The sequence below is a fragment of the Podarcis liolepis genome, assembly GCF_965112155.1.
Source record: "Podarcis liolepis genome assembly, chromosome: 9".
Taxonomy (NCBI): Eukaryota; Metazoa; Chordata; class Lepidosauria; order Squamata; family Lacertidae; genus Podarcis; species Podarcis liolepis.
Window position 1 is genome coordinate 73,449,566 of NC_139564.1, and position 25,862 is coordinate 73,475,427.

General features: G+C 42.9%; 2 protein-coding genes across 9 annotated transcripts in view; one reads left to right on the forward strand and one right to left on the reverse strand.

The window, feature by feature from the left end:
• The first annotated feature begins 545 nt into the window (after window positions 1-545).
• Window positions 546-20,786, forward strand: WFS1 (wolframin ER transmembrane glycoprotein). Of its 5 annotated transcripts, none has more exons than XM_083460450.1 (8): window positions 546-992; window positions 3,368-3,463; window positions 10,835-10,917; window positions 12,405-12,549; window positions 13,907-14,077; window positions 14,958-15,041; window positions 17,284-17,429; window positions 18,416-20,786. In XM_083460450.1, the coding sequence occupies exons 2-8, from the start codon at window positions 3,373-3,375 to the stop codon at window positions 20,216-20,218; spliced, it is 2,523 nt and encodes an 840-aa protein (XP_083316576.1). In that variant the 5' UTR covers window positions 546-992; window positions 3,368-3,372; the 3' UTR covers window positions 20,219-20,786. The 5 variants fall into 5 exon arrangements, with proteins under 5 accessions (XP_083316576.1, XP_083316578.1, XP_083316577.1 ...); XM_083460452.1 differs by having other exon boundaries at window positions 603-992; window positions 3,371-3,463; XM_083460451.1 differs by having other exon boundaries at window positions 880-950; window positions 3,366-3,463.
• Window positions 20,787-21,394: 608 nt separating this feature from the next.
• PPP2R2C (protein phosphatase 2 regulatory subunit Bgamma) overlaps window positions 21,395-25,862 on the reverse strand; it is a 44,308-nt gene continuing 39,840 nt past the window's right edge. For all 4 annotated transcript variants that reach the window (XM_083460557.1, XM_083460559.1, XM_083460556.1 and 1 more), the window contains 2 exons: window positions 24,405-24,496; window positions 21,395-23,968 (listed from right to left, as the gene is read on the reverse strand). In XM_083460557.1, coding sequence (XP_083316683.1) covers window positions 23,677-23,968; window positions 24,405-24,496 — 384 coding nt within the window. In that variant the 3' untranslated portion in view covers window positions 21,395-23,676. The remainder of the gene's footprint in view (window positions 23,969-24,404; window positions 24,497-25,862) is intronic.

Consider the following 25,862-nt stretch of genomic DNA (forward strand, 5'->3'; position numbering starts at 1 on the left):
CCCATAGCAGATGTTAATGAAAGTTGCACACAGAAGGCAAAGCAATGACATTTTGCTTTTTTTAAAAAAAGCAGCATTAGCATTGGCGGCCTTAGTTTCCATTAGAAACAATTTCAAATGCTATGCAACAACACAAGATTTTGAGTGGTATTAATTAGCAACCCGGGTTTGAGGTATGACTGAAATGCGCATTTTGGGGGCGCTGCAAAACATGAGGGTTGGGCTCTGCAAAACTTTGGCCCGGTTTGGAGTAAATGTGAGAATCCTGAATTCTACGTGGTGTTACTATGAACCCTGGTTGGACGTAGCAGTTACTCAGGGGGAGGGAATGTTGCAGCAGAAAGCAAGGTTTGGGCTGGAAATGCTTGCAAAGCTATTGCGGGGGATCCCAGATGTTGGGGTTCCAAGTTAATACAGCAGGAAAACCTCCCGGGATAAGAGCCGGCCTTGTGCGCCGCCCTCGCGCCTCCCGGCCTTCCCCGGGGTGCGCAGGCCGAGGGGCGGGCAGGAAGCAGCTGGGCAGCGGAGCTCCTCCCGGGCCGGACGGGGAGGGGCTGCGGGGACGCGCGGCCAGCTTCGCGGGGACTCGCCCCGGCGCCCCGTCCCCGCTTGGCCCTTCCCGGCGAGGAGCGGAGAGCGCCTCGCGCAAAGACTTCCTCGGGAGTAAGCCCCACCCGCCGCCGGCGTTGCTGCCGGGAGGAGGCGGCGGCTTTCCCCTCGGCGGGGCGGGGCGCGCTTGGCGACGAGGAGGCGGCCCCCTCGCGCTCGGGGCGCCGCTGCTGCTGCTGCTGCTGCTGCTGCTGGTTGGGCGCGCTGCTCTTCGCTCCGGGAGCTGCTGCTCGCCGACCAGAGGAGCGAGGGCGCGGCGGCGGCGGCGGCGGCGGGCGAGGTTGCGCCGAGTGGAGGCCGGGCGACCCGGAGTTGCTCCGAAGAGGCGGCTCTGCCGGGCGAGGGAACTCTTTCGCGTCGAGGGAAAAGGCTCACCGCGTAATGTATGTCTCTTACTCAGCATATTTCGGAGCGGAGCCTGGCGCTTCTCAAGCCGCGCTTGCTAGATTAATGAGAAGCCACATTTCCCAGCGCGACTTTTCGGGCGCCCTCCGCTCTCCATGTTCACTCCCTCGCTGGATTCCCCTCTCCCAGCGCAGAACCAGAAGGTTGGCATTTCTTCCATCTCACCCTCCTCGCCTTTTGTGGAAACCTCTCTTAGCGGGGTTGCTGTCTGAACAGACAGTTGTTCCGATTTCATTTTGAACAGTAACTTTAAAATTAATGTGCCTTTTTGCAAAATCTTTGGCTCCGAGGCGGTTAGTTCATTTTGGCACGCAGAGCGAGCTGCTTATTTATTGGCGGCGGTGAGGGGGAGGATAAACGGGGAAACCTTCCTTTCAGCTTTCCCCTTGTATTGAGAATTTGCCCTTGTTTTATAGTTCTGGAAACTCTTTGCAGGAGCTCTGCTTGGGCCACAAGCAGAAATGGAAGCTGCTGGCCGGAGCTCTGTCTCTGCGCCGCCTTTCTGCGCTTGGCTCCCGGGCGCAGTGAGCTGGCTCCGTGTCCTGCGAGAAATTCAAGAACTAAACCGGACAGCTGCAAAGGCGGCTTTTGTAGCTTCCGTATCAGCATGGAAAACTTGGAACAGTGTCCGCTGAACTGACCTTGTAAAAACAATCCTGCTTGTAACAACCTAATAATGTTCGATGGATATTCTGAAACTTGCATATTCTGAAACTTGTAGTTTGCTCTTTGCATTTGAGGCTGCCTATCCTAGAGGAAAAACTGGCTGTCAGACTAATAATTATGCCCCTGGGATAACCAGACTCCAGTTTTTGCCCATAGTTATCTCTGTGGAATCTTGTAAACAAGACTCCTTCCCTCTAGTTGCCAACATGAGTAGCTAAGTGCTGGCAGGATTGGAGCCAGATCTGGGTGACTGAGAAGCAAGAGGCAGGCTTGGGTGGATCCTGAGGTATGTGGAAGTATAAAACTTCTTTTTTTAATCCCAAAGGGGCACCCCCACCCCAGAAAAATCCACTGACGACTGAGAATGCTTAGGGTCTTCAGGGGCAACAAAATGTCTCATTTCTGTTGGGCAGGGGGCAGAGAAGGAAATTGCCCATTTTGAGCTCCTTATTGTGTCCTGGATAGTACTATTATTGTAGTCTAGCTGGAATCCTGAGCAAGAACACTCCTGATAGGATACTGCAGCATTTTTCTGTAGGTCCCTCTTGTGTTCCTTGATCCATCTTAACTGGCAGTAGAGGTTAGTCAAGTATTTTTTAAAGCATCAATCTAATCAATATATAATATTGATTATATAAGCCACTAGAAGCAATACAATCATCAGCTGGTTTGAGACTTGCAGTTAGCTAAATGCAACAAAATGTTTCAGTTTGGAGTGCATCCGTTCGGGGTTCTAGCTCCACACCTGGTGAACATGCTCAGTCCTCATTGACTGCTTTTGTTGCTGTTTTCTCTATGGCCAAGACACATTTATGCCTGGCTCAGTTTCCCCACTGATGTTTATGGACATTTATTTCTTCCTGGCATTATTTTAAAATAGCTTCTCATTGTGAACCAGGCAGCTCCCTCTCCAGACAATGAGATCCCCCCCCCCCATGGATATCTAAATACTGAATGATATAGCTATGGTTCTCCATGCTCGCATTTCAACTGCTCCATTTCATTCCCCTCACCACCCAGTTTACAGGCTGCTGCTGCTTCTTTGATTTCAACATTCCATACCACTGATCCGTTATGGGGCTATTTGGGGGATTCCTCTGTTAGGTTCCCCTTCTTTTTTTTATCCCCGGCACAAAATGGTCACTGCCTGTAGTGTATTTGGTCAAGCAGCTGACAGGCATGCGAAGCCTCATAAGGAGGAGAGGGTGACTACTAATTTCCTCTTCTTGCATGCAGATCCTTGTAAACAGATATCGAGTGGGTCAAAATCTCTCTGTGTTAGAACTTACTACACCTCCTGATATGAGCAGCAGTCAATGTTATGAGCTTCTTGCTGAGTAAAAACATGTACCTTGAATGAGAGCGAATGCTTAGAGATGATCCGGTGTAATATGACCCATATTTATTGAAGGAGGGGGGCCAGTTCAGGGCTCTTGTTTGAAGAAGTAGGGGGAAAACAATTTCCAGCATGATCCTATGCATGCTTCCTTGGTAAACTGGAATAGGATTGCCGCATTTCTCTATGAAATACATTTTGTAATTAGTTTGCTTTTCTCTCAAAAGATAAGCATTAGACCTTGATCATTTCCATATGCATTACTGTTTTATTATGTTCATGGTTAAAAAATTAAAAACAGCTCACAGTGGCTATAAACTTTCTCCAATCTCTGTTATTTCTAATCTGTAGCAGAAATGGATTCCAAACAAGATCCTGCTTCAGGCATCCATTACACTCAGCTTGGAAGATCCCAACTAAATGCAGCTGCTGGTGCTGAAGGCCAAGGTGAGGGGAATCGGAAACCTTGATCGTCTTCTGGGGATTTAGTTCTTGTCTACTTAGTTCCACCTCAATTTGCCAAACAGGCAGAAAGGGATTGTTGAGATGAACAGGACGCGTGAAGCGTGAAATGGATTGTACTTGCTGTGAAATAGGGTTTTGTCACTTTCTCAAGTAATAGTTGGGACACGGGTGGTGCTGTGGGTAAAACCTCAGTGCCTAGGACTTGCCGATCGCATGGTCGGCGGTTCAAATCCCCGCGGTGGGGTGAGCTCCTGTTGCTCGGTCCCAGCGCCTGCCCACCTAGCAGTTCGAAAGCACCCCTAAGTGCAAGTAGATAAATAGGTACCACTTTATAGCGGGAAGGTAAACGGCGTTTCCGTGTGCTGCGCTGGTGCCGGTTCGCCAGAGCAGCTTTGTCACGCTGGCCACGTGACCCGGACGTGTCTGCGGATAGCGCTGGCCCCCGGCCTCTTAAGCGAGATGAGCGCACAACCCTAGAGTCTGTCAAGACTGGCCTGTACGGGCAGGGGTACCTTTACCTTTACAAGTAGTAGTAAGATCATCCTGGCATTCCCAAGACAGGGGGAAGCCTGGGAGGAGTGTGGCCACAGCATTGCTGAGGTGGTTGGAGTATATTTGTGGCGCAGGGGCAACTTTCCTGCTTGGAAGGAGGAAAGGTTGGTGAGGGGCTTCCTTGCCCAGCCAAAACACCCAGAGTGCCTTGGCCAAGCAGGAGCCAGCTGGACAGACCCTGCACCTCTTTCCTGTGGCTGCCATGTGCACCTCAGCCTCATGGTGGCCAAAGCAGCCTGGGGAGGGACAGGTTGACACAGGTTTGGGGTGGTCTACAAAGGCCAGTCAAAAATCTTGGACCTCATCAATATCATTGTTTCTCTTAATTATCCCCTCATAGTCTAATATTGAGGGTTTTTTATCACGTTTCTTAGAATGGAAAAGTTGCTCTGAATTTGGGGTGTCAAGGGAGGCAGTGGTCCATCCCCCCCAGAAGTATTCATGCTCAGATTCCACTCACCCAAATGTCTCTCCCTGCCCTCCAGAGCAGCCTGGGTGGCATGTGGCAAGACTACTGTGGTTTGCTGGTTCAAGTCCTGCCGAGGGAGACTTTACCCTTGGGGACCAGTATCTGGTCTGGTCGTCCTAATCCAGTAGCTGTGGGAAAACGTGGCAAGTGTAGACCTGATCATCACAGTTGCTAGGAGTCCCATTAAAGCTACTCTATTCTGAGATTGCTAAAATAATAAAGTAATATTTAGCAAATGCCATTGTTTAGTAAATATTTAATTAGTCTGTTTTTTTTCTGGATGGCAACTGTTGAAAGTGTGGATCTTGGTCTAATCTACTCTTCAGTGTCCATCAATGCAGGCATTTGATGTGCTTATAAAGTCTTCAGATTGTTTGAAAGTTTTGCTTACATTGGGTCTTGCTATACACTGGTACCTCTAGTTACGGACTTGATCCGTTCTGGGCTGCCGTTCATGCCCCGAAAAGTCAGTAACTAGAGCACCGCTTCTGTGCACACGGGTGGCACGATAGAGCACTTCTGCGCACGTGTGCGGGGTGAAACCCGGAAGTATACACTTTCAGGTTTGCTGCGTTCGCAAGCCGAAAAGACGCAAAATGAACCTAACGCAACACGAGGTATGACTGTATATTGATTAGGTGAATACATCGAAACAGGGGCCCGTCCTGGTTTCTGATCCATAACTGACTTCTGACTTCTGCTCAATGATTGAAACTAAGATCTTCACATCAAATCTTACTATGGACTAACATGAATTTATCTCTACTCATAAACTCTTATCTTTAATACTGTAACGAATTATTGTGTTATACATATCCTTATGAGTTTGAGTTTGTAGTCTCTGTTTGAGTTTGTAATCCTTGTCAGAATACATACTTCTGAATGGATTAGTTTTTGTTACAACTGACTATTGATTTGCGAGTAGGGACCACTCCCACTATTGAAACTTACATTGGCCAGAGTTCTTGGTGTGCTTTTTTCTTGGATATTGATTAGGGCTGAAGATCTCCTTTCATGCTTAAAAATACTCTGTGTGTTGGATCCAGAGTTTCCCACCTGTAAACAAAATGCCTTCAGTTCATGGAAGGCCCCCAGATCCAGTAGGATTCCCTGCAGGGGGAGCGGAGGAAGTGATTTTTGCCACATTTCCTTTTTCCTGCCTGCCATCTTGCAACCCTTTGGAGCAGATTTTCTTGGGGCCACGGGGAGATGGATGAATTGCCTCCCCTCATCCTTCCTCCTCTGTGAGCGGAATTGTGATGATTCCAAATCTGGATCAAACTCTATGTAAATGACTTTCATTGTTCTCTGAATAATTGGTGCCACATAAAAAAAAATCAAATTATCCTTTGTAACATGTCTTTTTTATTTCATTCTTGTGAAGTGTCAAGTGATTTGGCCCTTTTATTCCTCCACCTACATATCTTAAATGTGCTTCTTATTACTGTCACTGTGGGCGTAGAAATGTCATCCCCTTGGCACTTAGTGTGCCTGATAGCTTTTAGTTGAGGTGTGACTAACTCTCCAGTGATCACAGATGCTTGCGTAGCAATATCTCAGAATTCTTTCAGTGACTCTTGCTTCCGTGTAACACATTTAGAATGGGATTTTAAGGATGCCAAAACACCTATGGATACTTTCCTCCTGACACAAACATAAACAAAATCCCATTCTGTAGTGGGGTGGCATGTTTGTCATTGCTGCTGAAAACTGAATATAAGATGTTAATAATACTGTGTGGATTTCTCTCTTCACTCTCAGTATTGCTGACCAGTAGATACATCTACTTTAGTTAAGTAGCTTTCTTTTTTCGCATTTTCATAGTTACAGCAAAATCAACTGCATTTCTTGTTTAGTCTAGTAAATAGCTAATCTCTTCATCATTTTTAGGGGGGAGAACACATTTATTGCATGTGCTGACTCCTACTTTGCAGAAGATTATTTATGTATTTTTTTATTTGAGGGCTGCTGAAGGACATTGCCAAAAGCAGGTGGGATATGGAACCTGGCTCCAGAGACAAGGACACTTTTGGGGCAGTTTCCTACTTCCTGATTAGAGAGAGACCTGAAGGAGCAACAAAAAACACTTTTTTTTACCTCATTGGGGATAAAATAATAATAATAATAATAATTTATTATTTATACCCTGCCCATCTGGCTGGGTTTCCCCAGCCACTCTGGGCGGCTTCCAACAAAATATTAAAATACAGTGGTCTGATAAACATTAAAAGCTTCTCTAAACAGGGCTGTCTTCAGAAGTCTTCTAAAAGTCTGGTAGTTGTTCTTCTCTTTGACGTCTGGTGGGAGGGTGTTCCACAGGGCGGGTGCCACTACCGAGAAGGCACTCTATCTGGTTCCCTGTAACTTGGCTACTTGCAGTGAGGGAACCGCCAGAAGGCCCTCGCAGCTGGACCTCAGTGTCTGGGCAGAATGATGGAGGTAGTGGAGCAACAACCTGGGTTTTTTTTTTTAGTTTGAGCAATTTGGCTACTCTCCTCCCTCTAAGGCAGGCATGGGCAAACTCGGCCCTCCAGATGTTTTGGGACTACACTTCCCATCATCCCTGACCACTGGTCCTGTTAGCTAGGGATCATGGGAGTTGTAGTCCCAAAACATCTGGAGGGCCGAGTTTGCCCATGCCTGCTCTAAGAGTATCTCTGACTGGATTTTACAATGTCCCCTGAGATCTGTTTGCTGGTGGTAACGGAGCATGACTCTCCTTCCACAGAACTGGCAGGCCCAAAAAGAATTTGAGGTAGTGTTGTTCTGCTTAACTCTTGCAAATGGTATATCTTTCAAGGGTCTTTGGGAGGGGGGCCTGAAGCAAGTAGCAGTGGAACCTTGCACCCTCTTTATTCTGTGGTGGCCAGGCATCTGACCATGCAAGAAGTAAGCGAGTGCCCCAGCATCTCAGATCCGTGGTGTGTCTACTGTGGGCTTTAGCAGGTGCCCATCATACTAACCCTGGTGACATTCGTTTGGGTACAAGTTGCAGTTTGATCAGTGTAGTTTAAGAATGGAACGGGACTTGATACGTAGGATGTGGCCTGGTCCCTCCATGTGTAGCAAGATATTTATTCAGCCACAGAACTCGCTTTGAGGAGTATAAATAGACTCTAGAGAAGCTAAGAGCCTGTCCTTGTTAGATGAAATATCTACCAGTGATTCGAAAGCAGAAGTTTCTATGTTAATTGCAAAGGGCTTGAGGGCCCGAATAGCCAGTGTGATGAAGGCATGTCTGGCACTAATAATGAAAGCTTTGCACCTACTTCCCTGTTGTAATCCAGGGGTTTCCCTCCACTTTGTTGGTTGCTGCTGTTGGAGGCTGAGGAAATGCCCTCTTTCCAGCTGTTTCACCCCCTTACTGTTTTTTCAAAAGCAGATTGATTTGCTTGGGAATTATAAACCATTGAGTCTTGGGCTTGCCGATCGGAAGGTCGGTGGTTCGAATCCCCAGGATGGGGTAAGCTCCCGTTGTTCGGTCCCAGCTCCTGCCAACCTAGCAGTTTGAAAACACGTCAAAGTGCAAGTAGATAAATAGGTGGGAAGGTAAACGGCTTTTCTGTGCGCTGCTCTGGTTTCGCCAGAAGTGGCTTAGTCCTGCTGGCCACATGACCCGGAAAAACTGTCTGCGGACAAATGCTGGCTCCCTTGGACAGTAAAGCGAGATGATCGCCACAACCCCAGAGTCGTTCACGACTGAACTTAACTGTCAGGGGTCCTTTGCCTTTTTAATTAGATAATCTGCTTGAAAATAACTTCTGCATAAAAATGTGATAGTACTGCTTAGTTTTCCTGAAATTGTCAGAGCTGCTGCTAATAAGGGGACTAGCCATAGAACCAAGGGAGAAAAAGATGAGGACGTCTGATGGACTTGCTTCAGATTGAATGTGTAAGAAGAGTTTCTTCATCGTCCACTAAATTGCAGGAAGGTGTATTGCTTTTAAAGAGTTAAGAAGAAATACTGCAGCCGGTTTCTTCCCTTCCAAGAATTAAGAAGGTGACCTTTGTAAAGTATGTGCTTGTTTTGAAGACTGGCTGTGCATTTGCATGAGTCAGAGCTCTTCGAAAGGCCCAGTTTCATGCTGAACATAAACTTATCATCCAAACAAAGATGAATTGCCTTCCAGAGGAGATGGAGGAAGAGAGAAAATGAAAATATACAAGCAGCTATGGTGGTCCTGAGACAGTTTTTCAGCGCGTTGCACTGTTCTTACGAAAACAAACCATGGCGCTTTCTGGCCTAGAGAGGAAGTAGAAATGGTGACTCACTTGCTGCTGTTCCAGTGTAGCAGAGCTAGTACCATATCCACAGATCCACACCATCCCTTTATTTTATTTTTAAAATATACTTATTGAAAGTTTTTAAGATATAAAAAGAAAAAAGAAAAATAAACATACAAAATAAAAAACAGTTAAAAAACACACATTAATTTTCAATAACATAACTTCCATACACTTATTTCCTCGGACCTCCTCATACCTCCCTTCTTTGTATTCCAATTCGATTTGTTAGTTCAGCAAATCCTTACCATTAAACTTTTACCCATTTGTAAAAAAAAATCACATCTCTTAAAGCATTACAGCTGGAAACCGCTTAGTTTCTATCCAACATCCTTCTAACATTCATTAATTTTACAATGTTTCTGTAAATAGTCTTTGAATTTCTTCCAGTCTTCTTTCACCAACTCTTCTCCCTGGTCTCGGATTCTGCCAGTCATTTCTGCCAATTCCATGTAGTCAATCACCTTCATCTGCCATTCTTCCAGGTTGGGTAGATCTTGTGTCTTCCAATACTTTGCAATAAGTATTCTTGCTGCTGTTGTTGCATACCCACACCATCCCTTTAAAGCACTTAGACCACTTTAACAGTCATGGCTTCTCCCATAGGATCCTGGGGAGATTCTTAATGGTGCTGTCCGCACACAGCTAGAATTCCCAGCACCGTTGACAAACTACAGCTTCCAGGATTCTGCATAAATCTTAAAGTGGCACAAGAGTATTTTAAATATGTCGCAAGATATAGGACATAAATATACAATTTGAGGATTGGGAAAAGTTGTGGAAGGTGGATTTGAAATTTACAGATAGTTCTCTCTTGAAAGAAAACTATATGAAAATGATCTATGGATGGTATATCACACCAGTATAAATAGAAAAAATGTACAAAACTGGGTCAAATACATGTTGGAAATGGAAAGAAAAAGAAGGTACTTTGTACCATATGTGTTGGGAATGTAGAGAAGTTAAAAAAAATTGGGAGATGATACATAACAAATTGAAAAAAAAATGTTTAAAATGACATTTGTAAAGAAACCAGAAGCGTTTTTGTTAGGGATTTTAAGACGAAACCTGCCAAGAAAAACAAATAATCTATTTATGTATGCAACAATAGCGGCAAGAGTCTTGTTAGCACAAGGTGGAAGAATGAGGAAACCGCAACGAAGAACAATGGCAAGAAAAACCGATGAGTTATGTGGAGTTGGCAAAGTTGACATATAAATTACATGAGAAGGACAATCGTGATTTCAAGGAAGAATGGGATCTTTTTACAAACTATCTAAAAAAACAACAAAATGATTTGGACTCCTTGACAGGTTTTGAATAAACAACCACAAATTTATTACTAGAATATATGACAGATAAGGCAAAGATATGTACAATTTTTAACATGCAGAGAATATGTTCAAATAAATCAGAGTGGGGAGCTGAGGGAAGTCTTTAGCGGATGGGAGAGGGAGGGGGGAATAAAAGGGGGGGAAGTACCTTTTTTCTTTCTTTATAAGACTCACTTTTTCCCTCCTAAAAAGTAAGGGGAAATGTGTGTGCATCTTATGGAGCGAATGCAGGCTGCGCAGCTATCCCAGAAGCCAGAACAGCAAGAGGGATCGCTGCTTTCACTGCGCAGCAATCCCTCTTGCTGTTCTGGCTTCTGAGATTCAGATTTTTTTTTCCTCTTGTTTTCCTCCTCCAAAAACTAGGTGCGTCTTGTGGTCTGGTGCGTTTTATAGAGCAAAAATACAGTAATTGGTTATTTTGACTGATAATTTGTTTTGTTAATAAAAATATATATTTTTTAAAAAGAGTATTTTAAATATGTGGTGTGCCTGTGACCAAGATCCGGTTTGGGATAACTAATTTATTAGCATCATTGTTTGTAAAGACTCGTTCTTGCAGCTGGAGATTTGACTTGCATTCCTGAAAAACTCAATTTCAAGCGCCAGTGAGTACATGATCTGCTCAAGCTGTGCAGGTGGCCCAGTGGTGGTAGATGGGGCCAGTCTCAATACTCCTTTAGTAAACGCAAGTCTTCTTTTGCCTGCCTTCTGTAGAGACTGTGATGGAGGAACCAGAGGAGCTCTTTGAAGAACTTCTGGAAAGAGCAAAAGCTGGGGAACCTAAAGCACAAACAGAGGTAATTTTTCATGGTTGTCACTTTCCTGTATTTTTGTTGTTGTTGTTTAGTCGTTTAGTCGTGTCCGACTCTTCGTGACCCCCTGGACCAGAGCACGCCAGGCACTCCTGCCTTCCACTGCCTCCTGCAGTTTGGTCAAACTCATGCTGGTAGCTTCGAGAACACTGTCCAACCATCTCATCCCCTTCTCCTTGTGCCCTCCATCTTTCCCAACATCAGGGTCTTTTCCAGGGAGTCTTCTCTTCTCATGAGGCGGCCTCAGCTTCAGGATCTGTCCTTCCAGGGAGCACTCAGGGCTGATTTCCTTCAGAATGGAGAGGTTTGATCTTCTTGCAGTCCATGGGACTCTCAAGAGTCTCCTCCAGCACCATAATTCAAAAGCATCAATTCTTCGGCGATCAGCCTTCTTTATGGTCCAGCTCTCACTTCCATACATCACTACTGGGAAAACCATAGCCTTTACTATACGGACCTTTGTCGGCAAGGTGATGTCTCTACTTTTTAAGATGCTGTCTAGGTTTGTCATTGCTTTCCTCCCAAGAAGCAGGCGTCTCTTAATTTCGTGACTGCTGTCACCATCTGCAGTGATCATGGAGCCCAAGAAAGTAAAATCTCTCACTGCCTCCATTTCTTCCCCTTCTATTTGCCAGGAGGTGATGGGACCAGTGGCCGTGATCTTCGTTTTTTTGATGTTGAGCTTCAGACCATATTTTGCACTCTCCTCTTTCACCCTCAATAAAAGGTTCTTTAATTCTTCCTCACTTTCTGCCATCAAGGTTGTGTCATTTGCATATCTGAGGTTGTTGATATTTCTTCCAGCAATCTTAATTCTGGCTAGGGATTCATCCAGTCCAGCCTTTCGCATGATGAATTCTGCATATAAGTTAAATAGGCAGGGAGACAATATACTGCCTTGTCATACTCCTTTCCCAATCAGTTGTTCCATATCCAGTTCTAACTTTCCTGTATAGCTCTCTTTAAATAGTGCTGGATGCCCTTTTTCTAATTATAGTTTAAAGTCTTACGCTGTAGGTGTAACTTCATAGGATTATAAATGGCATTGCGCTGAATTTTCAGAGATTCCATTTTTACTACAGAAGCTTGCAATTTGGAATGATGTGAAACACAGGAGGGAAAGCATCTATTCCAGCTGTGGGGTAACACCAGTCTTTTCCCCCACTGCCCAGGTGAGGGCTGACCAGGGCTTCATCCTGTCTTTGACTTAGAGCAACATATTTGGTCACTCCTACCCAGCTGTGTTACATCAAACACAGGAATAGATGTCAGCCAGGTTCGTTTTGAAAGGAATCCTTGGTTCGCTGGTACTTTTCTTTCAATATGAAGTATGCTATGGAATATGGCTGTTCATAAGGAGAACCCTGATTTGAACGCAGAAGAGAATTGTAGGATCATAGAGTTGTAGAGGTGGAAGAAACCCTATTTAAATTAAAACAAAAAATAAAAATCTTTTTTCTATGTTTGCATAGGTGGGGAAGCATTACCTGAAGCTTGCAGAAGACCAGGATGAGGAGCTGAACAGTTGCAGTGGGGTGGAGTGGTTGATCCTTGCTGCCAAGCAGGGACGAAGGGAAGCTGTTAAACTGCTGAGGAGATGTTTAGCGGAAAGAAGAGGTATACATCCCTCCTGGTCCTTGACAATTAACATCTCCATTGTGAATTTCAAGAGACTTCTGTTGAGCTTCCTCAAGGATAAGCATGTTAGAAAAATCTCAAGATTTATTTTTATTCTATTTATTTTTATAATATTTATCCTGTCTGCTATGATCCTCCTTGCTAGGTGGAATCTACACACAGATTTTAAAAATGCTGTGAAAATGCTTTTAAAAAAAGTTTTGTAAAATATATTGAATTTGCCATAGCTCACCATTGCCATCTAATGTCACATTTGTATATTGCACTTTACAACACACTTAAAACGTTTTATTTGCAGCTGTATAGCTGAGTCCCTAGTCCCTGTTTAGCGGTCTAGCAGCTTTGTTTTGAACTTGTTGGAGCATGTGGGTTTTCATCAAAGGCAAAACCCAGCAAGAATGCACTGCAGCCATCTGAGCCTGCAAATTACTAGACAGAGTTTGAGTAACTGAGGTTATGCAGTCTTTGTTCAGGAAAGCCCACAGTTAGTATATTAGCCTTGGCTAACAAAGGGCAATCCATAACAGTGAAGCCACTTGATCCTTTAGCAACAGTTATAGATCCATGAGCTTTCCCAAGCTGCACACCCTGTGGTTATGGTGGGAGTGAAGCCATTTGCACAAGTCATTGAACAACATATTCCTGAATAGACGAACCACCCTCCATCAGCACCCTTTTGACCTTCCTCTAGTCCAGGGGAAAATGTGTGTGGCTGGTGGTTTGCTTGGCTACTTTTTTGTTCTTTGTGCGCAGCCACTAACAAGGGGAAGACGAGATTCTTCTATTCCAAGAATCGCAGTTTTGTATACACTTTTAAAGGCCAGATGAGCAGTATGCAGAGGAATACTTAGTATTTACCAAGAGAAAGAAAATAATTAGGTTTTTTTTTAATGGCATAAGGTTGGAGAAGGGTTTTTGGTCTTGGCTACAATGAGAACCAGAAAGTGCATGTGATTTTTGCAACTCCATTTGCCTCGCCCTCATGATCAGACTTGGCATCAGCCCCATGTCATGAAATGGCAAAATTCACTTCTCTACTCATCAACAAAACTCTTTTGGGTATGTAATTCATTAAGAAGAGTCTTTGTTCCAAAGGGTATGTAGAGATGCCTTCTGTAAAATACAGTGTGAATTAAGGAGTTGCCTACTTACTTTAGCTGTATAAGATGTGAATTTAGAGTCTATGCGAGTAACCTAACTCTGGTTTGAAATGTGAGTTAGTTTTTGCAAGCACTTTGATATCTTTTGAAGTGACAAATTATTAAAAGGTGTCAACTCTTCCCCCAGCCTAGAAGGTGGGATAATCGTACAGATTCATTTTCTTTCTTTCTTTGAGGCATCACTTCAGAGAATGAACAAGAAGTGAAGAAATTATCATCAGAGACTGATTTAGAAAGAGCCGTGAGAAAGGCTGCGTTAGTCATGTACTGGAAACTAAACCCGAAGAAGAAAAAGCAGTTGGCTGTTTCAGAACTATTAGAAAATGTTGGCCAAGTTGACAGTGAAGGTTTGTATCCAATATAGTATAAAAGATGTACTGAACATGAATAATTCTTCCAAAATTAGAATGGTGTGATTAAACCTTTGCTGTAGGGAAAATTGCTTAAGAGAAAAAAACGTTGCAGTGATAGTCATAGGTATTATTTCATTAAAATATGCAAGTAAAAGAGCACATGAACTCCACTGCGCTTTCTGAGAATGTAAAGTGTCTGGAAACAATAGTACCTTATCTATTATGGCCATAAGAAACAGTCTTTAAACTGAGTAAGACCATGATCCATCTAGCCTAGTATTTTCGCCCCTGTCTGGCGGACTCCTCCAGGTTCTCAAGAAGAGACAGGTCCTTCCCAGTCCTATTTCCCAAGAACTGGAGATGCCCAGGAATCATAAGAATTAGTTGATTGATCTGTTAGGTAAATTACATATTCTTTTTCATTAATTGGGATTTTTTTTTTAAAAAAACCCTATTATTTTTAACCCAAACCCTTATGAAACTGCAGGTAGCACGCTTAGGCACAGTATTTTATTTCTGATGCGTTACTGTAATATAAAGTGGCCCTCAAAGTTTAAGTGACAGTCTTTAGTTTTTCACACTATCTTCGCTCTCTTTGATTTCTCAAAAATTGCTCCTTCCTGTGGCAAAAAGGTTTCCATTTAAACAAGAGGCATTTTGGATAATTAATCAACTTTACATTCTAATCCATTGAAAGCTGTTTATTGAATCAGCCTTTACATTGCTTTTTTTAAAACATGGGGGCCACAGCTATTTTGAAAGAGCAGATTCCTATGCTACACAATTGACTGGTGCAGTGTGTATATCATTTGGGTGAGTTTCTCTTTCTTTGAATTTTCCCACTGATGCTGTGTGAAATACCTTGAACAAACAGGTGGCGAGGAACAGACTGGCGGCCCAGTTCCAAAAGCCGTACAGAAGCAAAGAAGGATGCTGGAACGGCTGGTGAGCAGCGAATGTAAGGAAGCATTTCTTCTGTTAAAATTGGATCTTATACACGGTTCGGGCTAATTCTTTTATCAGTTACCTTGTGAGAAAGATGTTGGAGATCATGTCCTCAGAATGTTTTCAGTTGGGTTCAGGATGCGGTTTTCTAACGGTTGCCCTTCAGTGTCCTGCTGCGCTGCTCCAAATTGTTGTCCTTCACGTTTGAGCCTTTTCCAAAGTGGGGAAGCAAAAACTTCCCATAAAGAGCCAGCAATGTTCAGGGGGGGAGACTTTGTTGGGGGAATTGGTGCACGGTCGCTGAGTGACCTTTGACCATTCACACTCTCATCATCATCATCATCATCAACTTTATTGCACTGGCATGGCAGCATTCACAAAGGGAAGAAAAAGAAAAGCAACAATAACCATAAAAACACCATTAAAAAATTCCTTCCAGTAGCACCTTAAAGACCAATCAAGTTAGTTCTTGGTATGAGCTTTCGTGTGCATGCACACTTCTTCAGATACACTGAAACAGAAGTTGCCAGATCCTTCTATATAGTGAGAAGGTGGGGAGGGGTATTACTCAGAAGGGTGGTGGGAATGGGTGATTGGCAGATAGCTGAGATGAGCCTGTTGACGTCTCTTAACGACTGCAATAGGTCTTACAGGAAAAGGCAAGGGGTGAGAAGGTGAAAAATGGCTTAGTCATGTATAATGAGATAAGAATCCAATGTCTCTGTTCAGACCAGGTCTCTCCATGGTTTTAAGTTTGGTAATGAGTTGCAATTCAGCAGCTTCTCTTTCCAGTCTATTTCTGAAATTCCTTTGTAGTAAAACAGCTACTTTGAGATCTTGTATAGAATGTCCTGGGAGATTGAAGTGTTCTCCTACTGGTTTCTCTGTTTTGTGATTCTTGATGTCAGATTTATGTCCGTTTATTCTTTGACTATGGCAGACCAACACAGCTACCTATCTGTACATAAAAACACCAGGCACTGCAAATACAATAAACCATGATCACGTCTCCTAGAAGTTATTTGTTGCATACGATAGAATAGCATCATAACCTTACCTCTCAGGGTTCTTATGGGGGAAACCTCAGGTGCTTTGCTTCTTGAAGGAAGGGCAGAAGGGAGAGGGAGGGGCCTTGTGCCCATTCACTGAGGCAGAGGATGAGCAAATAGCTTCTTTTGAGTATCTGAATTGACCTGCCACTTACCCCCTCAGGGGGTTGTGTGCTGCTAAGCAGGGAATGTCATTCTCATTGAGCAGTGCACATTGCCCTTTTCCAGCCATTTAAGGGTTAGGATAATCATCGGGACCCACCAATAGGATCCTTAAGCCTCTGGGAAAGGGCCACCTCCCCCCCCACCTTAAAGGGGGAGATGAACCTTTTCTCTTAGCCTTCTTTATTCCAAGTGTAAAGACAGCTGTTGCTCAATATTTTCCACCATAACTGTTAAGTTTGAAGTTGCAATTCTTTTTCTTTTTTCATAAAGTTATTAGTCCTAAACTTAGTTTTATACATTCTTCCAATTTGACTGACAAGAAAGGCATAATTACTAGTCGAGAAACTTCCTTAGGATTATCACTTGGATCCTAAATGTAAACAACAACAACAAAAACAGACAAGAACTAAAAAGACTAAGATCCTGTTTATTTCTCAGGATGTTTAAAGGGCTAGTTCATTCAGAGTTCCTGAAATCCACTTTTTAAAAATAAAGGCATAGCAGTATTTTAATTATCTGTTTGGAACTTGGGAGTCACGGGCTCATCTACATTTAGTTTAGTCATTGGCCATGATGACTGGGACTGATGGAAGCTGGAGTCCAAGATCTGGAGGACCACAACTTCCCCATCTTTGGTTGATGAGATCAGCAGTTCAGGCCCATCGTTCAGGATTTGCATTTGTATGTGACTGGCTGGCTTTGCAGAGTTTCATTTTGCTCTTCATCCTTCGATCGCCATGATAATTCTGAATATTTTCTAGAATTTTATTTCCACAGGCCCCTGCGGCAGTCATACAGTAGGCTTAAAGTTGCATAGTTAAGGGCATTATAATCTTGAACTCATGACTTCAATGGGAGAGTCAAAAGGAAGAGAGTTTTGCCACGTTTAAAATGTTGATATCGGAACCAACTTTAAATCTAGTCTTGCTGGTTTATATGTGTTGTCACTGGTTAATAATCCACCGTTAACCATTTTCTCTCAAGAAAAATCCCCCCCCTAAAAAATGTTTTAGTAATGCGTTTTGTGTTTACAACTTTCAGCTAAGAATTATATTGCCTTGGATGACTTTGTTGAAATTACCAAAAAGTATGCAAAAGGCATCATCCCAACCAACCTTCTGGTGCAGGATGACGATGACGATGAACTGGCAGGAAAGAGTCCAGAAGACCTTCCTCTTCGACTCAAGGTGAAATTTTGTTTAAGAATAAGTGAGGAGGGCCAAGGTTCTAAAGTGTGAAAATTGAATGTAGCCTCATTTTTTCCTTTCCTTTCAATTGCTCTGTGCGCGCGCATGTGTGTGCGCACATCCTTCCCCAATCACAACTCTCATTCCAGGATACTTGTTGCAAAAAGCTTTAGCAGGTCCATTTCTACACTTTTCATTCTCCTTTTGAAGAGGCTGCTTTTCTACTGGCAGCCAAAATTCTGTGTCTCATCTGTTTCCCACCACTGTATACATTTACAGTGGTACCTTGGGTTAAGTACTTAATTTGTTCCGGAGGTCCGTACTTAACCTGAAACTGTTCTTAACCTGAAGCACCACTTTAGCTAATGGGGCCTGCTGCTGCTGCTGCGCCGCTGGAGCACAATTTCTGTTCTCATCCTGAAGCAAAGTTCTTAACCTGAAGCACTATTTCTGGGTTAGCGGAGTCTGTAACCTGAAGCGTATGTAACCCGAGGTACCACTGTAATTGATAAACTCATAGAATCTGCCTCTGGTTTCTTTACACTCTTTCTTTTTCTCTATATAGACTTTCTACCACCTGGTCCTTGTCAGGCATTTGGGGGTTGGGTTTTTAAAAATTCCTTTAATTTGCAAACCTCTTCATATTGGGGAGCCCCCCCTTCCCCAGTGTGTAGAACACAGGTTGTCTCTGCAAAAACATATATTTTTAAAAGGACTCATTTCACTTCCATCTCGTATGTACCTGGATCACCTGAGTTCACCATTTCAATGGGATGAAATGGTGACAGGTTTTGCAATGTCTGTGGGCACTAGTTGAGAGCCCAACACAATGGCTATCACAATCAGCTTGTTTGTTAAAAAGAAGAAGAAACTTCTGAAACAGCTGATCAGGTTTGGCTTGATTGTCCATTCTGTCCAGGGGACGTGGGGTGATACGCGATGCTACTAAAGAGTTGTTGCGTGAACTGCATTTTCTTTCTTTCCAGGTGATAAAGTTTCCACTTCATGCCATTATGGAAATCAAAGAGCACCTTATAGATCTTGCATCTAAAGCAGGAATGCATTGGCTGTCCACTATTATCCCAACACACCACTTCAATGCTCTCATATTCTTCTTCATCATCAGTAACCTGACCATTGACTTCTTTGCATTCTTTATCCCACTAGTTATCTTCTATCTGTCCTTCATTTCCATGGTGATTTGCACCCTGAAAGTCTTCCAAGATAGCAAAGCCTGGGAAAACTTCCGCACCCTCACCGACTTGCTCCTTCGCTTTGAACCCAACCTAGATGTCGAGGAAGCGGAAGTGAATTTTGGCTGGAACCACTTAGAACCCTACCTGTACTTCCTCCTCTCGGTGTTCTTTGTCATTTTCTCCTTCCCTGTAGCTAGTAAGGACTGGATCCCCTGCTCAGAGTTGGCCACTATCTCTGTTTTCTTCATGGTGACAAGTTACATGAGTTTGGGCGCAAGTGCCGAGCCCTACACACGAAGAGCGTTACTCACAGAAGTCGCGGCAGGTTCCCTCTCCTTATTGCCGGTTATACCTGTTCATTTGGGCCATTTGAAGCTACTGGGGAAAACCTTTTACAGCATTCCTGTTGGCCACTTCTTTGTCCTGAACGTGAGCGTTCCCTGCCTTTTGTTTTTGTATTTGTTTTATCTCTTCTTCAGAATGGCACAGATGAGGAATTTCAAAGGCACCTATTGCTACCTGGTTCCTTATTTAGTGTGCTTCATGTGGTGTGAACTGTCAGTGGTGATTTTGAAAGAATCCTCTGGCATTGGGCTAATTCGTGCCTCCGTTGGCTACTTCCTTTTCCTCTTTGCTCTTCCTGTTCTCATGGTAGGCATTGCACTGATGTGCCTCGTCCACTTCATAAAATGGTTCATAACATTAGAGCTCATGAAAATTGTGGTAACTCTTCTGTTATGTGCTGTTCCGTTGCTTTTCCGATGGTGGACAAAGGCCAGCATCTCTGTGGTTGAAATTGTGAAATCCCTAACAAAGAGTTCTATAGTTAAGCTTATTTTGGTGTGGATTACTGCCATAGTGTTGTTTTGCTGGTTTTATGTGTACCGCTCAGAGGGGATGAAGGTGTATAACTCTACCTTGACATGGAATCAGTATGGGTTCTTGTGTGGTCCCCGGGCTTGGAAGGAAACTAACATGGCGCGCACCCAAATCTTATGTAGTCATCTGGAGGGCCATAGAGTGACTTGGATGGGAAGGTTCAAATACGTGAGAGTTACTGACATCGACAATAGCGCGGAATCAGCCGTAAATATGCTTCCTTTTCTTATTGGTGACTGGTTGAGGTGCTTGTACGGTGAAACATATCCAGCATGTGATCCCCAAAATGTAACCCTGGAAGAGGAGGAACTCTGTCGTCTAAAGTATCTGACGAAACACGACTGCCACATGAAGAGGTTTGACCGCTATAAATTTGAAATAACGGTAGGCATGCCTTTCAATGGAAGCAAGGTTATGGAAGAGGACGATGTAACCAAAGATATTGTGCTGAAGGCAAGCAACGAGTTTAAGAAAGTGTTATTGAACTTGAGGCAAGGGAGTGTCATTGAGTTCAGTACCATCCTGGAAGGCCGTCTTGGCAGCAAATGGCCTGTATTTGAGCTGAAAGCCATTTCTTGCTTGAATTGCATGTCTAAACTTTCTCCTGCAGGAAGGCATGTGAAACTAGAGCATGACTGGCGAAGCACCGTCCAGAAAGCGCTCAGATTTGCCTTTGATTTTTTCTTCTCCCCATTTTTGTCAGTTGCATGCTGAATTTTAATCATATCTGCACAACCAAAGATTTGGCTTAAAAACAAGTTATAAAAATGTTTCAAAGGAATGAAATTAGTTTTGAGTACAATGCACAATGCCATCTTAGTAATTTCTGTGCTGGACATGTCTGTATGTGAAAAGCATTATTTGCCTATTAAAAGCATGAAAAAGTTTCTACAAGAGCTGATTTTTAACATCAGTCAGAGATATTAAAAGCACTTTATTTAGATAATTCACTCTTCCACTCTTCTGTACTTAAAGCTGACTTCATGGGTGACAACTGTCTAGTGCCAGTTATGTAGTGATTCATACAAAAATATTAACTGTGCTGTGAGATAGAAATCGTGTATTCGGTGTTGGAGAATGACAGACTTTTAAATCAGTCATCAGTTTTGCTGAAAGTATTCTTGAACAGGAAAGAAAAGTACTTTGTGTGATCATGGTGGAAAGTCTGAATGGCTAATGTGTCGGAATCTGCACTGAAGGTGGAAATGGACATCTGGCTAATGGTCTGTATATATGAATACAAACACAAAATTAAACAAGGATTCAAAATCTACATTATAAAGATTTGTAGTCTTATTTGAATGAACTTTTGTCTCACACAACTACCGTTCTAGATTTTACACCACTTTTCGTTTAATAAGCGCAGTATCCCAGACTACGTTCAATAATGGACTACTATAGAGGCCTGCACCTCTCCCTCCTTATTGCCTTCCAGTATGAACTAACAGGTACTTCTCTCCTGCTCTGTGCGAACTTCTTGAATATGCCAAAAGGAAATCCACAATTAGAGGGCAACTCCACAGATTTGGATAGCAGTGTGGCCACGCCCAGCATTTTAAATTGTGCTTCAAGAAATATGGCACCTGTCCTTTACTCAAAACCATTTCTGCTGCCACTTTCCAAGTAAAGGATTGGGTGGGGTGTTCTTTCTGCCGGTGGGGACAGATGAGAGGAAGCTGGTGGAGAGCATAATTATTAAATTTGGAAGTGTCTTGCGTGTGTGAGTGCAACTTCTTTGCTCCTCACATACTTCTGAATAGAATAGGGTTGATCTTGTCGTTAAATGTACATTTCAAGTGCTTTGATAACAATAATTGAATCAAAGGTGCAATTATTTGATTTAAAGGAGTAAAGGAGCAACTGCTGGAGTAGAATTAAGCACAGCTCAGCTTTTTAAAGAAAGTGTTTATTGAAAAAGCCAGTATCAACATATTTATATATATGTTCCAACAACAGTCAGCTAATTTGTGCAACACAAGAATACAGCCATGAAGCTTTCCAACTAACTGGATTTACCAACTGTATCATTATTTACCTTCTTAAGTTCAAAACCAAAGCAAAAAGATGTTCTTCATGGATTTGGAATGAGTGACATTCATTTCTTACATTCACAAAATTAGATTATAATGGTGATATCGGGGACCCAGATAGATCATTACTGTCTTGAGTTTAGTTCCTCCTTTTTAACGGAAAACTTTGTATTAATGTGGCCTGAAAACCCATTTTATGTAGTTAGAAAGATATTATATAATCCCTGCATAAACCAGTTCGGTAGTTGATGAATAAGATAATAGAATTGAAACTGGGGGAAAGAGTGTGAAGAACAATTGCATCATTGGTTACTGCCAGACAGTGCCCCCGCCACCCCCCACCCAAAATACAATTTTTAGACATAAAATTCCAGTGTGCAGTTATCATTTTTTAAATTACTCTGATTAATGAATAAAGCCAAAATGTTTTTTTTTGTTGTTAAAAAAAGAAAAATGGTTATTTGGCTTTAACAAGAATTCTATACAGTATTCATATTCCTAAAAGTTTTTACAAGAAGACTGGATTGTTCAAATTTCAATTAGAATACAGTGTACGTAAATACTGCCAGTGTCTCCTAGAGTATGCAGTAGCTTTATAAACAAACATTCATTCCCAGGTAAAATTACTGTATACATTTCATACTGTATGTGGATTATTGGAATTGATGCTTCTGTACACAATGTCCAGCATCAAGAAAATGGCAGGTGTCCTTCATTTCATGTAGTGTTAACAAAGCTTCTGATTAAAATCATGGTGTCACAGAATCCGTTTGGATTCACTTTCTCCCCTTCTCTTTCCCCGCCCCCCTCCAAATCAAAGTGCAAAGGCATGCAAGTTTCTTTATGACGCCCTCCTCTCATTTATCGAAAGGTCTATGCAGAATAGTGCAAAATTAATTAACAGCAGAGGGATCTTGAGAAAGGCAGCCTGGCCAGTTAGGTGATTGTGCTTTCTTCCATTTCAGTCAGGCCAAGAAATAACTTGGAGATGGTTGACATGAGACAACTCACTCTTGGAGGTTTCATTGAGCATGCTGCAGGTTTTTAAATCTCCACATTTGGTGTCCAAGGGGCAAGCATTGCCGACTCAGTGAGTTCTGGCAGGAAGAGCCGAGTTCTGAAGGAAGAGTGATTTAAATGGCTGCGTTGTGACATTAATTGGGATAGTCATTTATTTGTTTTGTGTATCCTAGGTGAGCTCGTGCCTGTCGTCCTGGCCCTTTTACTTTCTGAACTTTCAGAGTGAAACTTGCAGGTGTAACAATGGCAGATATTTTGAAAAGTCATTAGATAGCTGTTATCATATTCTACCCACCTTACTCAAATTGAGCGGAAAATAGTTCTCCTTAAAGAATAATTGCCAGTCCCTCCATCAACCTACTCTGGTATTGCATAGTGGGGGAGAGCTGCGGATTGAAAGAGTAATGCAGCAGTTTTGCTTGACAGGCTGCAAGCGGTCCTCTGTGTGTGTCCTTAATGGTCCCACCCCCTTAGCTGATACCTTATGATAGTGCCAACCATGCGGTCCTTAGTCTAAAAGCCTTCTTACCTACCTTTGATCTCCACCACATCTCTTTCTGCTTGCATGTGTGCTGTTAGCTGCCCTGGCCCAAGCAGTGGCTTCTTGCAAGGTTTCCTTATGCCCCAGATTCTGGCTTAAGGCATCTTTGGGGCCATTTCTGTGCTTCAGTAACCCCTTGCTCTTGGAACTACAACTGTGTTAGTGGGCTAACGCAAAAAATATAAAAACTGGGATTAAACCCCTCCCCCACAAGGGGGATATCCTTAAAAAGAATCACGGAGGACCTTGAACTACGTAGGTGTCCAATTCTTGTGGGCAGTCTTTTAGAAACAATATAAAATAATTAGTGATGAGTGGGACACAGGGCCCTTCTTAACAGAATTTATTTTGAAACATATCTGCAGCAATTGCAATAAATTAAAACATTTGAGTGGTTGTCTCAAGGGGTGGTAGGGGTAGTTAAAAGGGCAAATCCATCTCCATCACACCTGCAGACACTTAATGGGGAGTAAGACCCATTGAATTCAGTGGTGTTTGCTTCCAAGTAAAAGGGTTAGCATCACATCTCAAACAGCGACCACACCTGTCACCTCTTGGACGGCTGTTTACAAAGAGGAATCCTAGTGCATTTCAGAGTTCATTTTGTCCTGAAATATGTACAGATTGTTTGTAGCCGCGATAGCAATGATGTTCTCTGTTGGGTGCCATGCCGTGTGCAAGATCTTCTTGGTAAAGTCCAAGCTGTCAACGCTGATGTCGTCTTTCCTCCTCTTGCCTCCGACACACACCCGCCGAGGTTTGAGAATTGCTCGGGGTTTGCTACTCTCTCGGGAGGCCTCCAAGGTAACATCGCGCTTAGTGTTCCGGTCAAACATTCGGAAGAAATTGTTATATGCTCCTGTCATAATGACACTGCAGAGGAAGGAAAACGGGAAACGTTATGAAGGGCAGAACCCAGTAGGGAAAGCCTCTGCGCAGGAACCACTGAAATCAGTGTTGGAATTATTTTTAAGATCATTCGAAGATGGCTTTCATTATTTTATCCATGTTTGTTGCCCTAAGCTCCTTTGAGAGGCAGGGCGGGGGATATAAAATCAATTAACTATATGAATAGATAATATGTGGAGGTTTTTTTTTGCTTTGCAGCACCACTCTTCTTGCCCCCACCCTCCACTGAAGGGAGCAGCAATATATTTCGGACTTTCCAAACATCTCTTAGAGCATGAAATGTTCCTCTTCATATTCTAGCACATCAGAGAAGCCTTTCTCCTATAATGGTGTTCTTGACTGGCTCATCTTATCAAAGTAGTATTGTATGGTAAACAAGACAGTTGGGTGGCTATATTACCTGTCAGATCCATTCCATGCACATTCAAACTTGTCAAAGATGCAATCGTTTTCATAAAGGGAACACAGCTTGCTTCTAAGGTAGTCATGAACCTGTTTTGTGAGCAAAAAGCAGCTTTGTTATTTCAGGGTTAGACCTTTTATTTTTCTATTTGCCCTCAAAGAACACCACTGCCAACAGCTTTTTAAATGTTGCCTGTACACAAGCATTGATAATAAAATTAAGAGAACAGAACATCTTTCTTGAAGTAACTTTATTGATGGATTATGTTAAGAGATCCAAACATGTCTCTCAACGTGCTTTGGTCTCGCTATTAGGACTTACATATGCTTTCATTCAGCTTTGGTCTTCCAGGCTGGCTGCAGCCCTGAACTGGAGCATTAGTCTTAGGGCCTTAACTGCATAAGAACGTTTGTAATAAATAGTGAACGTGAAGAAGACTCTCCCTTACCTACAGTGATCCTCTGACCCCTAAAAAAAAAATATTATTTTGAGCACAACGGAGCCAAAGTCAATCCCACTGAGTTAGATGGGACAAAATTATATATGTGATTAAGCACTTGGGGGCCTGATCCTATTCTTGCCTGCTCAGAAGAAGGGCCCATTGAGTTCAATGGGGCCTGCTCCCAGGCTATCTTAGTTTTAGAGACTGTGAGCTTATTTCTGTTTTGAAGCAATGTCCCTAGCAGCAAACCTGACATTGCTGATTAATTTATTTTGTTTAAGTTCCTAGCTGTGCTATTGCTAATTCCAAACAAGTTTTTCTCTTCAACATTTAAAATGAATATCTTTTAAAAACAAGGAGGGCACATTTTGGATAATTTTTAAAGACTCTTCATAGATTTACAGACCTAAATTAATATTTTAATCTTTGAACCAACTTTTCATTATTTGTGGAAAAATTGCACATAACTTAAACCAGTACTACATAAAAGAAGCCAGATCCCATATCTTTTCTGAACTATATTTAATTTATTTGGGATATGGCACTAGTTTCCCTGAAAGAGACTTCTGTAATAAGCTGAATTACACAGCTCAATGTCCTTGCCATCCCTGCTTCAGAGGTGAAATTAGAAGAGGCCTGAGCTCAGTTTCAATGTAATGGCACAACCCTAATACTCCTGGTAGGTGGGGTTTACACCTAGGAAAGTAGCTACAGGATTTCAGCCCAAATTCCCAGGGAAAGGGGCAATGTGAAGTGCAGTTTCCACTGCAGTTTGCTGGTGCTTATCTCGATAGCCATGTTCTCCCACACAAAACACTCGCAATAGCAGCTCTCTTGGCTTGTCTGCACTTCCACTTGTCGCATGCCTAGAAAGCAGTTTTCCATTTGCCCTGCTGCTTTCCCTGAGAAAACCTGCTCTTTACTGCTGAATCAGAACAAACATTAATCTGCAGGAAACCCAACGGACGTTTGCTCCACTTCAGTAGTAAAGAGCAGGTTTCCTCCAAGGGGAA